This window comes from Anguilla rostrata, chromosome 13 (genome assembly GCF_018555375.3).
Source record: "Anguilla rostrata isolate EN2019 chromosome 13, ASM1855537v3, whole genome shotgun sequence".
In the NCBI taxonomy this organism is placed as follows: domain Eukaryota; kingdom Metazoa; phylum Chordata; class Actinopteri; order Anguilliformes; family Anguillidae; genus Anguilla; species Anguilla rostrata.
In genome coordinates this window covers 128,299-143,336 of record NC_057945.1, presented here as the reverse complement: position 1 = coordinate 143,336, position 15,038 = coordinate 128,299, and the positions used below count along the sequence as shown (strand labels likewise).

At 42.3% G+C, this 15,038-nt stretch overlaps 1 protein-coding gene across 1 annotated transcript in view; it reads right to left on the bottom strand.

Annotated features, from left to right (window-relative positions):
* Positions 1–607: 607 nt before the first annotated feature.
* Positions 608–15,038, bottom strand: part of LOC135238058 (uncharacterized) — an 80,440-nt gene continuing 66,009 nt past the window's right edge. Inside the window, exons 19-23 of the mRNA XM_064305706.1 lie at positions 11,188–11,361; positions 7,102–7,275; positions 5,870–6,031; positions 5,121–5,167; positions 608–4,876 (exon numbers count right to left, since the gene is read on the bottom strand). Coding sequence (XP_064161776.1) covers positions 4,239–4,876; positions 5,121–5,167; positions 5,870–6,031; positions 7,102–7,275; positions 11,188–11,361 — 1,195 coding nt within the window. The 3' untranslated portion in view covers positions 608–4,238. The remainder of the gene's footprint in view (positions 4,877–5,120; positions 5,168–5,869; positions 6,032–7,101; positions 7,276–11,187; positions 11,362–15,038) is intronic.

The following is a 15,038-nucleotide window of genomic DNA, read 5'->3' as shown; positions in this document are numbered from 1 at the left end:
GCCCTGTGTTTTGTAATCTTACCAATTTACAATGTCATGCAAACTTTGTGTGAGATCAAAGTGTCAAATATTTCAAATTGCCTGATGGAACACATTGAAATTAATGTAGAAAACTGCTGGTCAGTAACTACAGGAAGCATATTTCTCCAGAAAACATATGTTTACACTTGCTTCTGAACTCAATTTCAGTACATGTACAAGTGATTGTACATTTGCTACATACAATAAATACTGCATGTAAAATACATATTGTACGTACATACATAGAGAACTTCTTTATCCCCATGGGGACATTTCCTCGCAGCATGTTACATTCACATTTATGAACAGACATTTATACCAAGAAACATACAATCATTCACGCAACAGTTGTGGTCACACTGCAGTAACACAAGCAAGCATTCATCAGACACTACACAACTTTTCTTATAATGGATTTTATTTCCACTACTGTAGATGAATGTCAGTGCTTCAACTGCAGATTTTAGCCCCATGCTGATCTACTCATATTGAGCCCAAACATAATCCCATACAGAATATGAAATAAGTACTACTGTGTCACAGGAGTTCAATACATCACACAATAATAAATCACAACAGCAAAACATTTGATATTTTTATAATTCATGTTTAATCATTGCATATTATTGTCTGAAAATACAGAAAATTAAAGCAACAAAAAAACAAGAAAAAAAACAATCCTAACAGAATTAATAAGGAAACTCAATCCATCATTGTTTACAGTATGGAAAGGAAATAAGTACACTGCAGTGATCATTCTGCATTCTCCCTATCAGCTGCATTTGCCCACAGAAATTTGCATATTGGAACTCTTGTGAAAATGAATGAAAGCAACTACCTTTTCCTTGTCTTTCGGTGGCTGAAGAAAAAAAAGTGACGCTTTGACAGACCGTGCGACATTCGCGCGCTGCAAGTCTTCCGACCGCCTCAGAAAGGAGGAAGCACGGAGCGCGCAGCCTAGGCTCTTTTTGAAAATAAATATGTGGACGCGACAGTATGGATTTGAAAGCGCATTTAGGCAGAAATATTTAGAAAGTTTAACATTTTTAATTTATGAACTTAATATATAGGCTATATACAGTATATATATATATATATATATTTTTTTATTTTTTATTATTTGCACGGCAAAACCTTACCAGCAGAAACGTTGGTGTGTGTGTGTATGTATGTATGGGTATGAGAATGTTTGTGCATACATGTGTATATGGTGTGTGCGCGCATGTATGTGTATGCATGTGTGTGTATGTGTGAGTGCCTGAGTATGTGTGTCTTTGCGTATGGGTAAGAGAATGTGTGTTTTTACATGTGTGTGTGCGTGTAGGAATGAGAATGTGTGTGTGTTGACACGTTTGTGTTTGTGCGTGAGTGCATGAGTGCGTGTGCGTGTGCGTTTGCGAATGTGTGTATCTGTATACTGTATGTGAGTGTATGAGTGAGAGAAAGAGTGTGTGTGTGCATACGGGTATGAGCGTGTGTATTTGCATGCGCGTGTCTGTGTGTGCGCATGAGATTGTGTGTGTCCGTGCGTAAGTGTGTGTGTGATTGGGTGTGAGAGAATGTGCGTGCGTAGGTGTGTGAGTGCGTGTCCATGAGTAAACATGAGTGCATGTATTTGTGAGTGTGTGTGCATGACAGAGAGAAAGGATGTGTGTGAGAGTATGTGTGTGTGTGATGGAGTGTATGTGAAAGAGAGGCTATGTGTGTGTGTGTGTGACTGGGTGTGCGAGTGTGTGTAGGTGTGTGAGTGTGGGTCTAGGTGCATATGAGTGTGTGTATATATGTGTGTGTGTGATTGAGCGTGTGTGTGTATGTAGGTGTGGGGGTGTGAGGGTCTAGGTGTATATGAGTGTTTGTGTTCATATATGTGTGTGAGTGTGTGATTCAGTGTGTGTGTGTATGTGTATATGAGTGTGTATATATATTATTATTATTATTATTATTAATTACATTTATATAGCACTTTTCCAAATGCTCAAAGTGCTTTACAGCGAAGGGGAACTCACCTCACCCACCACCAATGTGTAGCACCCACCTGGGTGATGCACGGCAGCCATTTTGCGCCAGAACGCTCACCACACATTAGCGAAGGTGGAGAGGGAGAGAACATTTATTTAACCAATTAAATCTATAATATAATATATATATATGTGCGTGTGTGTGCATGCGATCGAGTGTGTATGCGCACATGTGTGTGTGTGTGTGTACGTGTGTGTGCATGTTTGTGTGTGTGTCTCTACTCCAGTTAGCAGAGGGACACAGGAGAGTGTGTGTTGACACGTGTCTGTGTCTCTGCAAGCATGCATGTGTGTGTGTGAGTGTACGGGTTTGTGTGTGTGCGTGCGTTTGTGTGAATGTGTGTGGATGTGAGTGTGTGTGTGTGTGTGTGAGTGACTGAGTATGAGAGAGAGAGAGAGAGAGTGTGTGTGCATACAGTTATGAGCGTGTGTACGTACGCATGCATGTGTGTGTGTGCATGTGAAGCCGGGCACCCACTGCACGCGTATCGACCGCGAGCGCACTACGCGCGTATTACGCGCGTAACTGAAGCGTAGTCGAAGTACTGTTATTACAACGGCAGCGGGCGACGTCGTCTCCACCAGATGCGAACGCGTCGCGTACCGGCTGCAAAGCTCGCGCGACACAAGCGAACTGAAGCGTAGTTTTTCGCTTCTGTTCTATTTTTTCGGCTTTTCGCGCGTCACGTTGGCCTGTTTATACACAGAAATATGCTCTAAAATGCTAGGTATACATGCTCTGATTTATATTTCATCCTTATATTACTGGGGGTGTGTCCCTAGTTACCTCCCAGATATTTTATAAGCAGCTAAAAAAATACAAGCCTTTTCGTTTTGTAAAAATAAATAACTGGAACCTGGGGAAAAGGCAAACTTAGTTTCGCTGTCTATTTCGCGGAGGGGGTGGGGTAAATTTGAAAATACACCACAGAAAGACGTAGCCTATTGAATGACGTAGAAGTGAATGCACCGAGCAGCGGTTTGTTAGCTCGAGTGTTGGAATGTAGTTTTTAACCAACCATTGCTCAGCCTATTTGACTTCTCCGATGTCTTAATTCGCCGTGCTTTCAAAAAGGGCTTGTTAATAAAAACCAGATAATCCACAGAGCTTTAAAAAAATCAGATTATTTAGTGGTCTTGCCGATGAAAATGCACCTATTTTATAAATGAAGTTGTAAGCAAACCTTTATTGCACTTGTACTTCAAAGCTTCCGGTGTTCATATCCCTTCAAGATTAAACTGTTACTGTCTTTTTCATGATTAGCTGATTTTACTAAATCTGATCCTATAAATGTTTTGACGTGAATGACAAGACAACACGGGAATTCCCAATGGTTGATTACGGATTATTTATTATTATTATGATTATTACATATTCTTCATGAAATTGGCACGCTTGTTAACAAAGCAAATAAATTAATACAGTTTGAGATTGATTGTTATGCAGGCTACGTTGCGATTTAAGTTTATGGTAATTCTTTAAAGCGTTTACTTTCTCACGTATTTACATGTGTTAAAAAATATTACCAAATTAAATGAAAAAGGTCTCTCACCAAGTATTCACTTAACCCATAATCAAAAGTCCTGAACAAACGTGAAATACACGATGTAAGCCCACTGCAGACTGCGAGAGCTACTAGGAATATAGAGAGGAATATAGAGCTTTAAGCAAGCCTTTGCGCGACACAAACGGAACCAGTGGAGACACCCTACGCGTCGCGCCGTGCTGCTTCGCCGTGCTGCTTACGTGACGCTTACGCGACGCGTGCGGTGGGTGCCCGGCGTGAGAGTGAACTGGTGAATGTGTGTGTTTGTGTGTGTGAGAGATTGAGTGTGAGAGAGTGTGTATGTGTGTGTAAGTGTGAGTGGGTGTGCACGAGTGTGTGTGTGTGTAGGTGTGAGTGCGTGTGTATGAGTGTACATCAGTGTGTGTATTTGTGAGTGCATGTGCAAGAGTGTGAGTGTGAGAGAGAAAGGGTGTGTGTGAGAGTGTGCGTGTGTGTGTGTGGATGTGTGTGTGTAGGTGTGGGTGTGTGTGTGTCTATGTGTATCTGAGTGTGTGTGATTGAGTGTGTGTGTGCATGTGTATATGAGCGTGTGTGGTGTGTGTGAGTGGGTATATGAATGTGGTGTGTGTGTGTCATGTTTGTGTGCGCGCGCACGTGTGTGTGTGAATGTGTGTGTGTGTCTCTACTCCAGTTAACAGAGGGACACTGAGGAGTTCTCCACACTAAATCCAACACAGAGGGGTGTGTGTTGAGTGAAGTGTGTGTGGAATCTGTGCAGGAGGGTCAGTGTGTCAGGGTCAGAGACGCTGTAGAAGGACAGAGTGCCGGCCGGACGGTCCACACACACTCCTACCCTGTACACATACACTCGTCTATCATCATCATCATCATCACACCCTCCTGCACTGCGGCAGGGGGAGGGGGGGGCAGGGAGGCGTGTTCTGTTGTAACTGTGGCAGACAGAGTGTCTGACATCAACAGAGTGTCTGAATTTATCAAAGTAACAGAACATGCGCTCCAGACTCCAGGAGTTTCTATTCTCTCCAAACCTACAGTCAGAACCCTCTCCTTTCCTGCTGATTCCTTTATCTGTCACTGCTATAGAAACCCATCCCTTCCACAACCCCAGAAACACGCTGCACTCAGCCTCCCAGTAAAAGCGCTCACACACACACTCTCTGCACATAACCTGGGGCACATGCTCAAATCTCTCTGGATGATCAGGATATGGCTCCTCTCTCCACCGTGTGTGTGTCACCTTCCTGTTCCCCTCAGACAGAGACAGGTTTCTGTGCGCTGTGTTTGGATCCAGTGTGAGCTGACAGCCGTCTGCACAAGAGAGACATTAATGACATTATCATTATTAATATTCACCTCTTAATGTGTGTGTGAGAGAAAGAGCTGCGATAGTACCTGTGTGTGTGTGTTTGTGTACATGTGTGTTTCTGTTTGTGTGTTTATGTGTGTAAGAGAGAAGTCTCTCTCACACACACACACACACACACACACACACACACACACACACAGCAGAGTGTGTATCTATGGAAAGTGTTCTGTGTCGATACACACTCACATTTCCTGGGTCCTGGTTTGGTCCTGTTCTCTCCTCCATTGTCCACACTGTAAGAACAGCAAAACAGAATTCTGAATTTTAACAATCCTTTATTTCCACTCTCAACACACCAATGACATCACATAAATGAAAACAAAGAAAAAAACACAAATCTGTCACAAAGGAAACGTATTCCATTCCTTCACCCCATTCCATGTGCAAAAATAGCTCCCCTCCCTCCACAGAAGATAGAACACCCTTATAACACACACACTCTGAAACACACTCAGGTTCTCCAATGCTTTGTAATACTGAAACTCCACCATCACTGTGTCCCTGATCAAACCCCAAACTACAACAGCCACATCTTGCCTGTCCCCTCCACCAATAATATTTTTCCCACTTACAGAAATTGCCATTTTAGCCCTGAAATGAAATAAATTAGCTGGCACTTATCTGTCATGGATTGTATGGGAACCCAAGGATAAAATAAATAAACGTCCCAAAAAAGAAGAGAGGCTGAAGTCTGGCACACCCATAAATACAATGATAAACCGTTTCTCTCTCCATACAGAATGGACAATGGTGGGATCCTGCCGGGTTCATCACAGAAATAAAACTATTTACTGCAGTGATCCCGTGCAGCACCCTCCACTGTAGATCCCCAACCCTCTTGGGTAACGCTGGATTGTACAGTGCCCTCCATGCCCCCCAAACCCTTCTGTGTGTGTGTCTATGAGAGGTGCAGTGTGGAAACTCTCTGTACTTACAGCAGTTTGAGTGTGTCCAGTTTAGCAGCAGACAGCGCTCTCACTCCTGAGTCTCCTGGGTGATTGTATCTCAGGTCCAGCTCTCTCAGGTGTGAGGGGTTTGAACACAGAGCTGAAGCCAGAGAATCACAGCCTCTCTGTGAGACTCCACAGCCTGACAGCCTGCAGACAGAAGGACACACACACACCTTACACACATTAATATAAACTATCAGGGCTGTGTGTGTCAAACACATAGCAGTGTGTAACACACCTTACACACATTAATATAAACTAACAGGGCCGTGTGTATTAAACATATAGCAGTGTGTTACACACCTTACACACATTAATATAAACTATCAGGGCTGTGTGTGTCAAACACATAGCAGTGTGTAACATACCTCACAGTACATTAATATAAACTAACAGGGCTGTGTGTATTAAACATATAGCAGTGTGTTACACACCTTACACACATTAATATAAACTATCAGGGCTGTGTGTGTCAAACACATAGCAGTGTGTAACACACCTTACACACATTAATATAAACTAACAGGGCTGTGTGTGTCAAACACATAGCAGTGTGTTACACACCTTACACACATTAATATAAACTAACAGGGCTGTGTGTGTCAAACACATAGCAGTGTGTTACACACCTTTTACAGCTCAATACAAAATAACAGGGCTGTGTGTCAAACACATACCAGTGTGTTACACACCTTACACACACTAATATAAACTAACAGGGCTGTGTGTCAAACACATAGCAGGGTGTTACACACCTTATACACATTAATATAAACTAACAGGGCTGTGTGTGTCAAACACATAGCAGTGTGTTACACACCTTACAGTACGTTAGTATGAGCTAACAGGGCTATGTGTCAAACACCTAGCAGTGTGTTACACACCTTACACACATTAATATAAACTAACAGGGCTGTGTGTCTCAAACACATAGCAGTGTGTTACACACCTTCTACAGCTATATATAGAATAAAATTAATGTGGAATGAGCCATTATCAAACACATTTGAGTTTACACCCCACTACAGTTCAGGAAACAGGACTAATTCATTTTCCTCATTCACGTGTGTAGAGTCTTATTCTTCCAAGAGGAAGAACAAGAACATGCTGTTTCAGTTCTGTGAAGTGTCTGTTTTCACATTAGAAACATTGACATCAGTGTTGTATTTAGTCGCACTAGAGCCTTTAGGATTGAAGGGGTGTGTGTTTTTACTCACCCCAGTCTCTGCAGATTACAGTGTGGGTCCTCCAGTCCAGCAGAGAGCGCTCTCACTCCTGAATCCTGCAGCTCGTTGTCTCTGAGCTCCAGTTCTCTCAGCTCTGAGTCAGGAGAACGCAGGACTGAGGCCAGAACATCACAGCAGCCCTCTGTGAGATTACACCAACCCAGCCTGTGGAGAAACCACACACACACACACACACACACACAAACACAAACACACACAAATTCACAGCTGTGACACTGTGCACCGTGGCACTTGATATATATATATATGTACCTACGCATTCCTGAGACCCAGATAGCCAGCGACTCCGGGCCGGATCTGCGCCGAGTCCAGCCCGGCAGTGCTGACTTCGGGCCAGACTCCGGCCCGGAGTCGCTTGCTATCTGGGGATGTACACACAGAAACAGGGAGGGGGGTGTGTAAATTAAGTTCATTAAGAATTCTGACTAAAGCCGCGTTTCCACCACAGGAACTATACCCCGGAACTAGGAACCTTTTGAGGAACTCGGTGCGTTTCCACCGCAGGAACTAGGGTCTAAATTTAGTTCTGGGGCTTTGTTTTACCCCCCAAAACGTTCCTGCTCGGGGGGTAGTACTTTCCGAAAGTACAGGAACCTTTTGGGTGGAGCTTGCAGCGCTGAACATTTCTGATTGGTCGAGTACTCGCAGCATTTGTGTTGTATTTATTTTCCGCCATTACCCGCCATGTTTGAAAATATGCAGCGGCAAACCAATTTATTTTCATAATAACTTCAAATCAAACTTGTACGTTATGCGGCGCAGTAGCCTAGTTTTGGTTATAGCCTGTCAACGTCTTGGAATTATAACGTGTGCTCTTCTGTTCTTTTCTTGCTTTAGTATTCGTTTTATAAAATGCTAAGCATTCGTGCTGGGACAGCATATTACGTAGGCTACCAAAACATTCAAACGGATTAATTCGGTTGCTGAATATTTTCTTCCGGATTTTCTTTGTTAGCCCGTTGTAATTGACTCAAAACGTTTGATACAGTTATGTGAGGTATGCGGTAGTTCTGCATAATTAACATTGATGATACAGTACAAGCAAACTGGAAATCACCATCCGCACTTTTTATCCGCGTAAACTAACAGGTTAATTCTAGTAATCTTCCCTTTAGCTTTTTCAGACTGCCGTAATTTTACTGACATTTTTCAATTCCACGAAAAGACCAGGAAGACTATGGACTAAATTTATGGTGCATGGTTCGCATCTGGAGGGCACACTTCGCTGCTCGGCTAGCAGTAACTTCGAAGGAAAGCAAACGGTGGCTGTACCACTACTAATTTACATTTTCACGCAAGTCCGAGTTTTCGTTCTATTCTTGTCATTTTGCCATTAGCCTATATGGAATTGACGACGAGAAAGTAATCAAACAGCAAATTGTTTACAACGTGTGCATGTTTTCTGCTGTTGTTGCCAGTTATGCATATAAATGTGAATGCATTCTGTCGCTTCGGATGTCAAGACATGAAAGCGAATGTTCGCATAAAAACATAATGAATGTGTTTGAGAGGATATATGAAAATCAATAAATACAAAAGTAACCATATATAGTCATTGTTGGTAACCCGTTGTATAAGTGGAATAAACCCCTCCGGGCTGTCCCGGTTATTAGAAAATAATGTAGGCTACTTCGGTGGTAGTATGGGGTTACGGAAGAAATCATATGACAGACGGACCGACGACAACGTTGCTTTTTCATACGTCAGTGGGCTAATTTGCCTAATCTTCGCGGTACTTTAGACCCCGGTGGAAACGCAGACAACCATTGGCTGAAGGAACCTTTTAGTTCCTGGTAAAGTAGTTCCTGGGACTGAAAGTTCCGGGTAATTTCGGTGGAAACGCGGCTTAATACACAAAAGTCTAAGGAAATTACAGGGCTCTATTAACTGACAAAAATAATGAAACCTCAAGGTTGGGAGTCTACTGCAAGGGATTCATTGCCAAACTCTTTCCATATGATGAACTTATCTGACTTGCAAACGTATTCATTTAATCTGCAAACACAAGAAACAGCATTTTTGTGGTGCACTTTACCTGACCTGACATGTTCTTCGGTCCATAAACATCTATACGTTTTAAAAACGTATGAATAGATAAATATAACTATTAATGTACAAGTGAAACCCATTATCTGAATACGTCAACTGTTATCATGATATTTTCTTCCTAATCTTGTAACCATCAAGTTATCAAACAATTTATGGTTAACTAATTCAGTGTTTTTGACATTCATTAAAAAATGTTCACAACGGTGAAATGAAACCACGTTCAATACAAAATTGCGAATTCTTATTTAACGTGACGGTAACATTTACAACACTGTTTAAAATGTGGCCGTTAGGAGGGTTGGTTGGTTACCATGGCGATGGCAGCTCGGTCTGAGCCATTTACCGTTACCTCAAATAGTAATTCTTTAAAATAAATCTAGAACTACACAGTTACATAAAACAATTATCTGATAATAACTATTAGCACTTTGCAAAAATCATTCGTTTATCATTTTCTTCAAACAACATGACCCTCAATTTGACAATTGTTGTAACTTTAGCTTTGACTCACAGGCACGAGTTAGCTAGCTAGCCAGCCCAACCTACCTTAACGTTACTTCATGAATCAATCTAGCTAGTGGAGCCAGTGAAGAACTAAGCAGCTTACTGTCACAGACAACTTAAATATATACACCAGTATATAAAATAACATGAAGGTTTTATCTAAACAGTAATGATATCATTGGTCAGACCTGCGATATTGTACTTGCTAACAGCTGAAGCTGTGCCGGAGCCGTGTACGAGCTGTGCTACACTTCAGTTCATCTGGCTGGAACGATCTCCCAGCAATGCAACTATGGCATCAACTGGAATTACAGTGCAGCGCCACATAGTGGCTGTATGAGAACACCACAACTGATTATTGCCACTAACTTCTACTACTGGTAGACACTAGATTTCTAAAAACATGGTGTCGTTTGAAAATTCCACACATTGCACCTATTTTCTGCGTGTCCTTGCCCTATTATCCATCCATTTATTTTATTCTCGCACGCTTTTGCAAATATAACAGGCTAATTATTGCGTTGCATTTAATTATTATTTTAACAATGAAAATAATAATGATAATAAAAGCCTGATGTATTAAGTCATTTTTTTCTTTTAAAATCCCTTATCAACATGTTTGCTAGACCTTGTGGAGTAATATAAACTGCACAAAATATTTAATAAGTGGGGAAATTTGAAAGTTATTAGAATACTTATCTAAGAAATACTCCTGTAAATGATGTTATCCCTTTAGATGATAGGAGCTAGAGCCAGAACATTGATCTCTGAATCAGGCTATTCCACACAGCATGCCTGCTTATAGTGGTATAATATCCAGCCTATGATTGGGACTGGAACCACAGAAGACTGACTAAACTAAATGATGTAACACTGCATCTAAACAGCAGCTCACATGTTGTTCAGATGGGATCTCCCACCAAGATGTACACACATACCCTGCCTGCCAATAGTTAATGCTTGGCTTTACCAGCAGAATAAAATACCATTTTATTCACAATCCTTTCAGAAACACCACAATCCTGCAGCACACACAGGTGTGTGATGAAGGAGTAGAACTCACCTTCATCAAAAGGTCAGTGTGTGAAAGAGAGTGGGGTAAATGTATGGATTTCATTAGAGTTCATAGCAGGTAGTGAATAATGGGGATGGATGAAGACTGCAATGTGTGACAGACCTGAAACATTTTACTATACAGGTGGTCAATCTTTTACCATGTCAATTAGACACTCAGCATCCAGTCATCACCTGTGACCTGATACTACAGACTCCACTGAATCCTTACATTCTGCTCAGAAACCACAAACTTGGCAACCCTCAAAAGGTTTTATCCTGCTTTTATTTGCTTGTTGTGATAGAGGAGTAAGGTATATATGGGCAAAGAAAGAATGCTGGTGGACAGAGGAGTAAACTGAGAGAAAGAGCGTTTTAATATTTCACTAAATAGAACCATAATCACAAATTCTATTTAGTTAAGATGACACAGAACACAGCACTACTCACCCCAGTCTCTGCATTTTACAGTGTGGACTCATCAGTCCAACACAGAGCAGCTTCACTCCTGAATCTTCCAGGTTATTGTAGCTGAGTTCCAGATCTCTCAGGGGTGAGTTTGATGACTGGAGAGCTGAGGCCACAGTATTACAGCACTTCTGTGTGAGTTCACAGTTGTTCAGTCTGCAAAGAAGAGTTCATATATTACAGTATTATTATATTAGGTATACAAGAAGCATGTATCTAATATGGGAAATGTGCCAATGACAGTGTTCAGCGATGAAGAGTGAAATTGAGGATTTTAAGGTTGATGATGCTCTGAGGAAGATGTCTGTGCTACACTCTCCAACTGCAATATTTTGGACCTGCTGCACTGAACTTTGACAGTTCTACAGATGTAATTCTGTCCCAAATTTCCCCTTTCCTTATACTGCAAGTTCTCTGAATTTCTGCAACGGGCTCATCTACCTTTTCTATGATCTTTTCTCTGGGCTTTACCCTCCCATCCCATACTAGACGTGCAGCTGCCATCTTTCAGAGTGGACAGCAAGTTAGTTTTCAGTGCTGCAGGATGTTTGGCCACCACCAAAGGGAAAGATGTAAAAGGCAACAAATTTTTCAGTGTGGACATTTACTTTGCTTATTTTCTGTGACAAACGTCCCACAGCACTGCAAACTAACACCCAGCTAAAGGCAGATTCACTGTAACAGGAAGTAATGTACATGCTCATATATATGTACTATGGTGTGGGCCTCTGGAGCCCTGCCCCTCCCTGCCATCAGCTGCCACTCAGCTCCACTTCACCTGTGTCTCACCGGCCAGCCTGCAGCACCATGGACAGCACCAGAGGGACAGGGCTGAGTTACAGCACCTCCACTCTGCACTCAGACCTGGACCTGAGATACAGTCCGGCCACCGGCAGCATACCAGTGCTTTATCCACACCACTTTCCCCTTTGCCTGAGTAGCTGCTGGCCCTATATAGGCCTCGTGGTCTCACTCCAGGGGTGTGCTGGCTTTCCCCTCAATGAGTGACTAACAGAGCCTCTGATTCTCTGTGTTTTTTCTTTTTTTTTTTTTTTTTGTGGCAGACTCAGACGTGCCCCTTCTCATGGCCTGAATTTTGGAGCCACCTGCACTTCCCTAGCTTTCCCCAACATATGCGCAGCCTGATCTCATCTTGCGTTTCACTTTTCCCTTGTCTTCATTCATTGTGATACTGCGGTCACAATAAAAGTCCTCTACAGGCATGTTGCCAGCACTGTCTGCCTCGTCTATGCCTCGTTCCCAGTATGGACGTGATAAAAGTTTATTAAAGGATATGAAAGATATGGAATTGAAGGTATCTGTAAGTGGGTGGAAAATCACTACCTGTACCTGTACAACATGCCATATAAATGCTCTGCCCGATTGCAAGTCGCACACAATGTAATCATGCAAACGATGCAGACTACACAGAAGTATAAAACAGTCCTTAGAAGGACCATCACTGTAAACCCTTGCAGGAGGACATGCAGCACCCCTATTCCCGTAGGGTGGGGGGGGGGGGTCTCGTGGGGATGCCGGTAGGTACTAGAGTTTTGGTCAGGTCAGACTTTATTTTGTCAAATGTAAACTAGTGTGGATTGTGGGAGATGTTCTCTGGATAGCATTTAAGGGAAGCTCAAACAGTTTACTTCATTATCCAAAGTCCTTTCATAAAAAGCATTTTTGGTATGCATCACAATTTCTTTCTGTTCCTTTTCTTTATCTTACAATCTCTTCAGGTGCATGTCCTTTCCTCTCTTATAGCATAGTGTCCAGTCCATCTTGCCATGTCTTGTCAATAAAATGATGCCTCTTAACACTGTTAAAGCTTTCAATTCACGGTTATTGGCAACTCCATTATTTTGTCATATGATAAAGTACTCTTTCTCTTACAGCGCATCCAAAGTACGTGGCTTACTTACACAATGACTGAAGTGTGCATCTCTGCTTGAACAAATCACTGCATTGGTGCCATAAATAAACTTCTCTTTCATCATCTTGTGTTTGAAAGCCAACTCTAGGGAATGACATCCGGTCCAGACCTCCATAGAAGCATCCAATTGCACTAAGTCTGGCTCTGACAGACAGTAGTGCGTCCAATGCAAAAGGAGGCTACTGCCCTCCTGGAAGAGCACACAGAACACTGCAGCGCTACTATAGCCAAAAGCTACAGACAATAGCCAAGGACTACAGACTCCAGTTCAGAGTGAACCCCCCCATTTCAACAGAGTCATTTACTCTCAAACACAAGAGAGTGCTCCCATGTTTAAGAGGAATAAATTCCTTCCCTCTTACAAAAAGGGGGAAATACGTGTGGTTCCCAGAGATCGAACCCAACATAGCTTTAATTTTCCTTATTTCCAGCTCCCAAAGAAGGACGGTTCTCAACTTCCTATCTTGGATCTCAACAACATAATTTCAAAATGTTAACATACAGCACTCTTTCACGTTCAATATATCAGAATGATTGGAAAATTTTGTGCAATTCTTTTAATCAATCGTCGGCACCCAATAATTGATTCATAATGATTAACTGATTAGATTAAAATCTACTCCATGACCTATAAAAAGAATGACTTAACTTAATACCTAAGCATTTTTTTAAAGGAGTATGTGCATGTCTATGTGCTTTGGGGTCAGTCTGGTGTGCAGTCTGCTGAAGGTGAGACCAGCAGCTGAGAAGACGCGCTCAGGTGGCACTGATGTTCCAGGAATGGACCAATAACGTTTCACTAATGCTGTCAGTCAAGGGAACCATGACTCTCTAATTTAACATTTTAGAAACGTCTCTTTAATTTGAAATCTAATCACCAACATTAGGTTATTCATTGAAATGGTTTATTGAAATTTAACTGTTTAATCTATAGAAATTAATCAATCAACATTCTTATTAAGAATTAACAGTTAATTGATTAACTTAACATCACTATGTCACATCAGTAAATCTGAAAGATGCCTTCTTCCACATAAGCATTTATCCCCCTCACACAAAATTCCTCCGCTTTGCCCATCGCGGTGTTTTCTACAAATACACAGTACCACCCTTTGGCCTTTCCCTGAGTCCACGGGTGTTCTGTATATGTGTAGAGGCGGGTCTGGCTCCATTAAGACTGATGAGGCTCAGAATACTGACGTATACAGACGATTAGCTGATTATTGCCAATTCAAAACTCAGAGTTGTGCAGGACACTAAGTGAATTCTGACATCTGATGTCTCTTGGTTTCACAGCAATCTCTCTCCATCCTGGAGTGTAAAGTTCTTGGGAGTGGATTTATACTCTGTATCCATGTGAGCTTGCCTATCAGTGGACTGAATTTTATCTCTCAAAGTATGTCTCTCTCAGTTCAAGCCCGGCTCGAGAGTACAGTATCACACATGCCTCAGACTACAGGGGCTGATAGTGCCAGCCTCTCAGGTTTTGCCACTGGGGCTGTTAAGAATGAGGGTCTTTATGAGGTGGATTTCATCCCTCCACCTCAGCCCCGTGTGCGATCTCCATCGCTGTCTCACAGTAACACACAAGCACACTGCAACTCTGGGTCACTGGGAAATCACAGACTTTTACACTCAGGGAACCCCTCTCAGGATCGTTTTCATACGGGAAAAAAGGACAGACACATCCCTCTCTGGGGTGGGGGGTCTCAGGAGGGTTACATGGTGAATCAGTTTTCTTTTAGCTATTAACTATATGGACAGCTCTGAGATATTTCCTTCCCTGTCTAAGGGGACATCATGTGCTCGTACGGTGCGATAATGACATATGTCAATCACCAAGGTGGCATGCGCTCCCTCCAGCTCCATGGTCTAGCCGACAGACTGCTGGTCTGGAGCA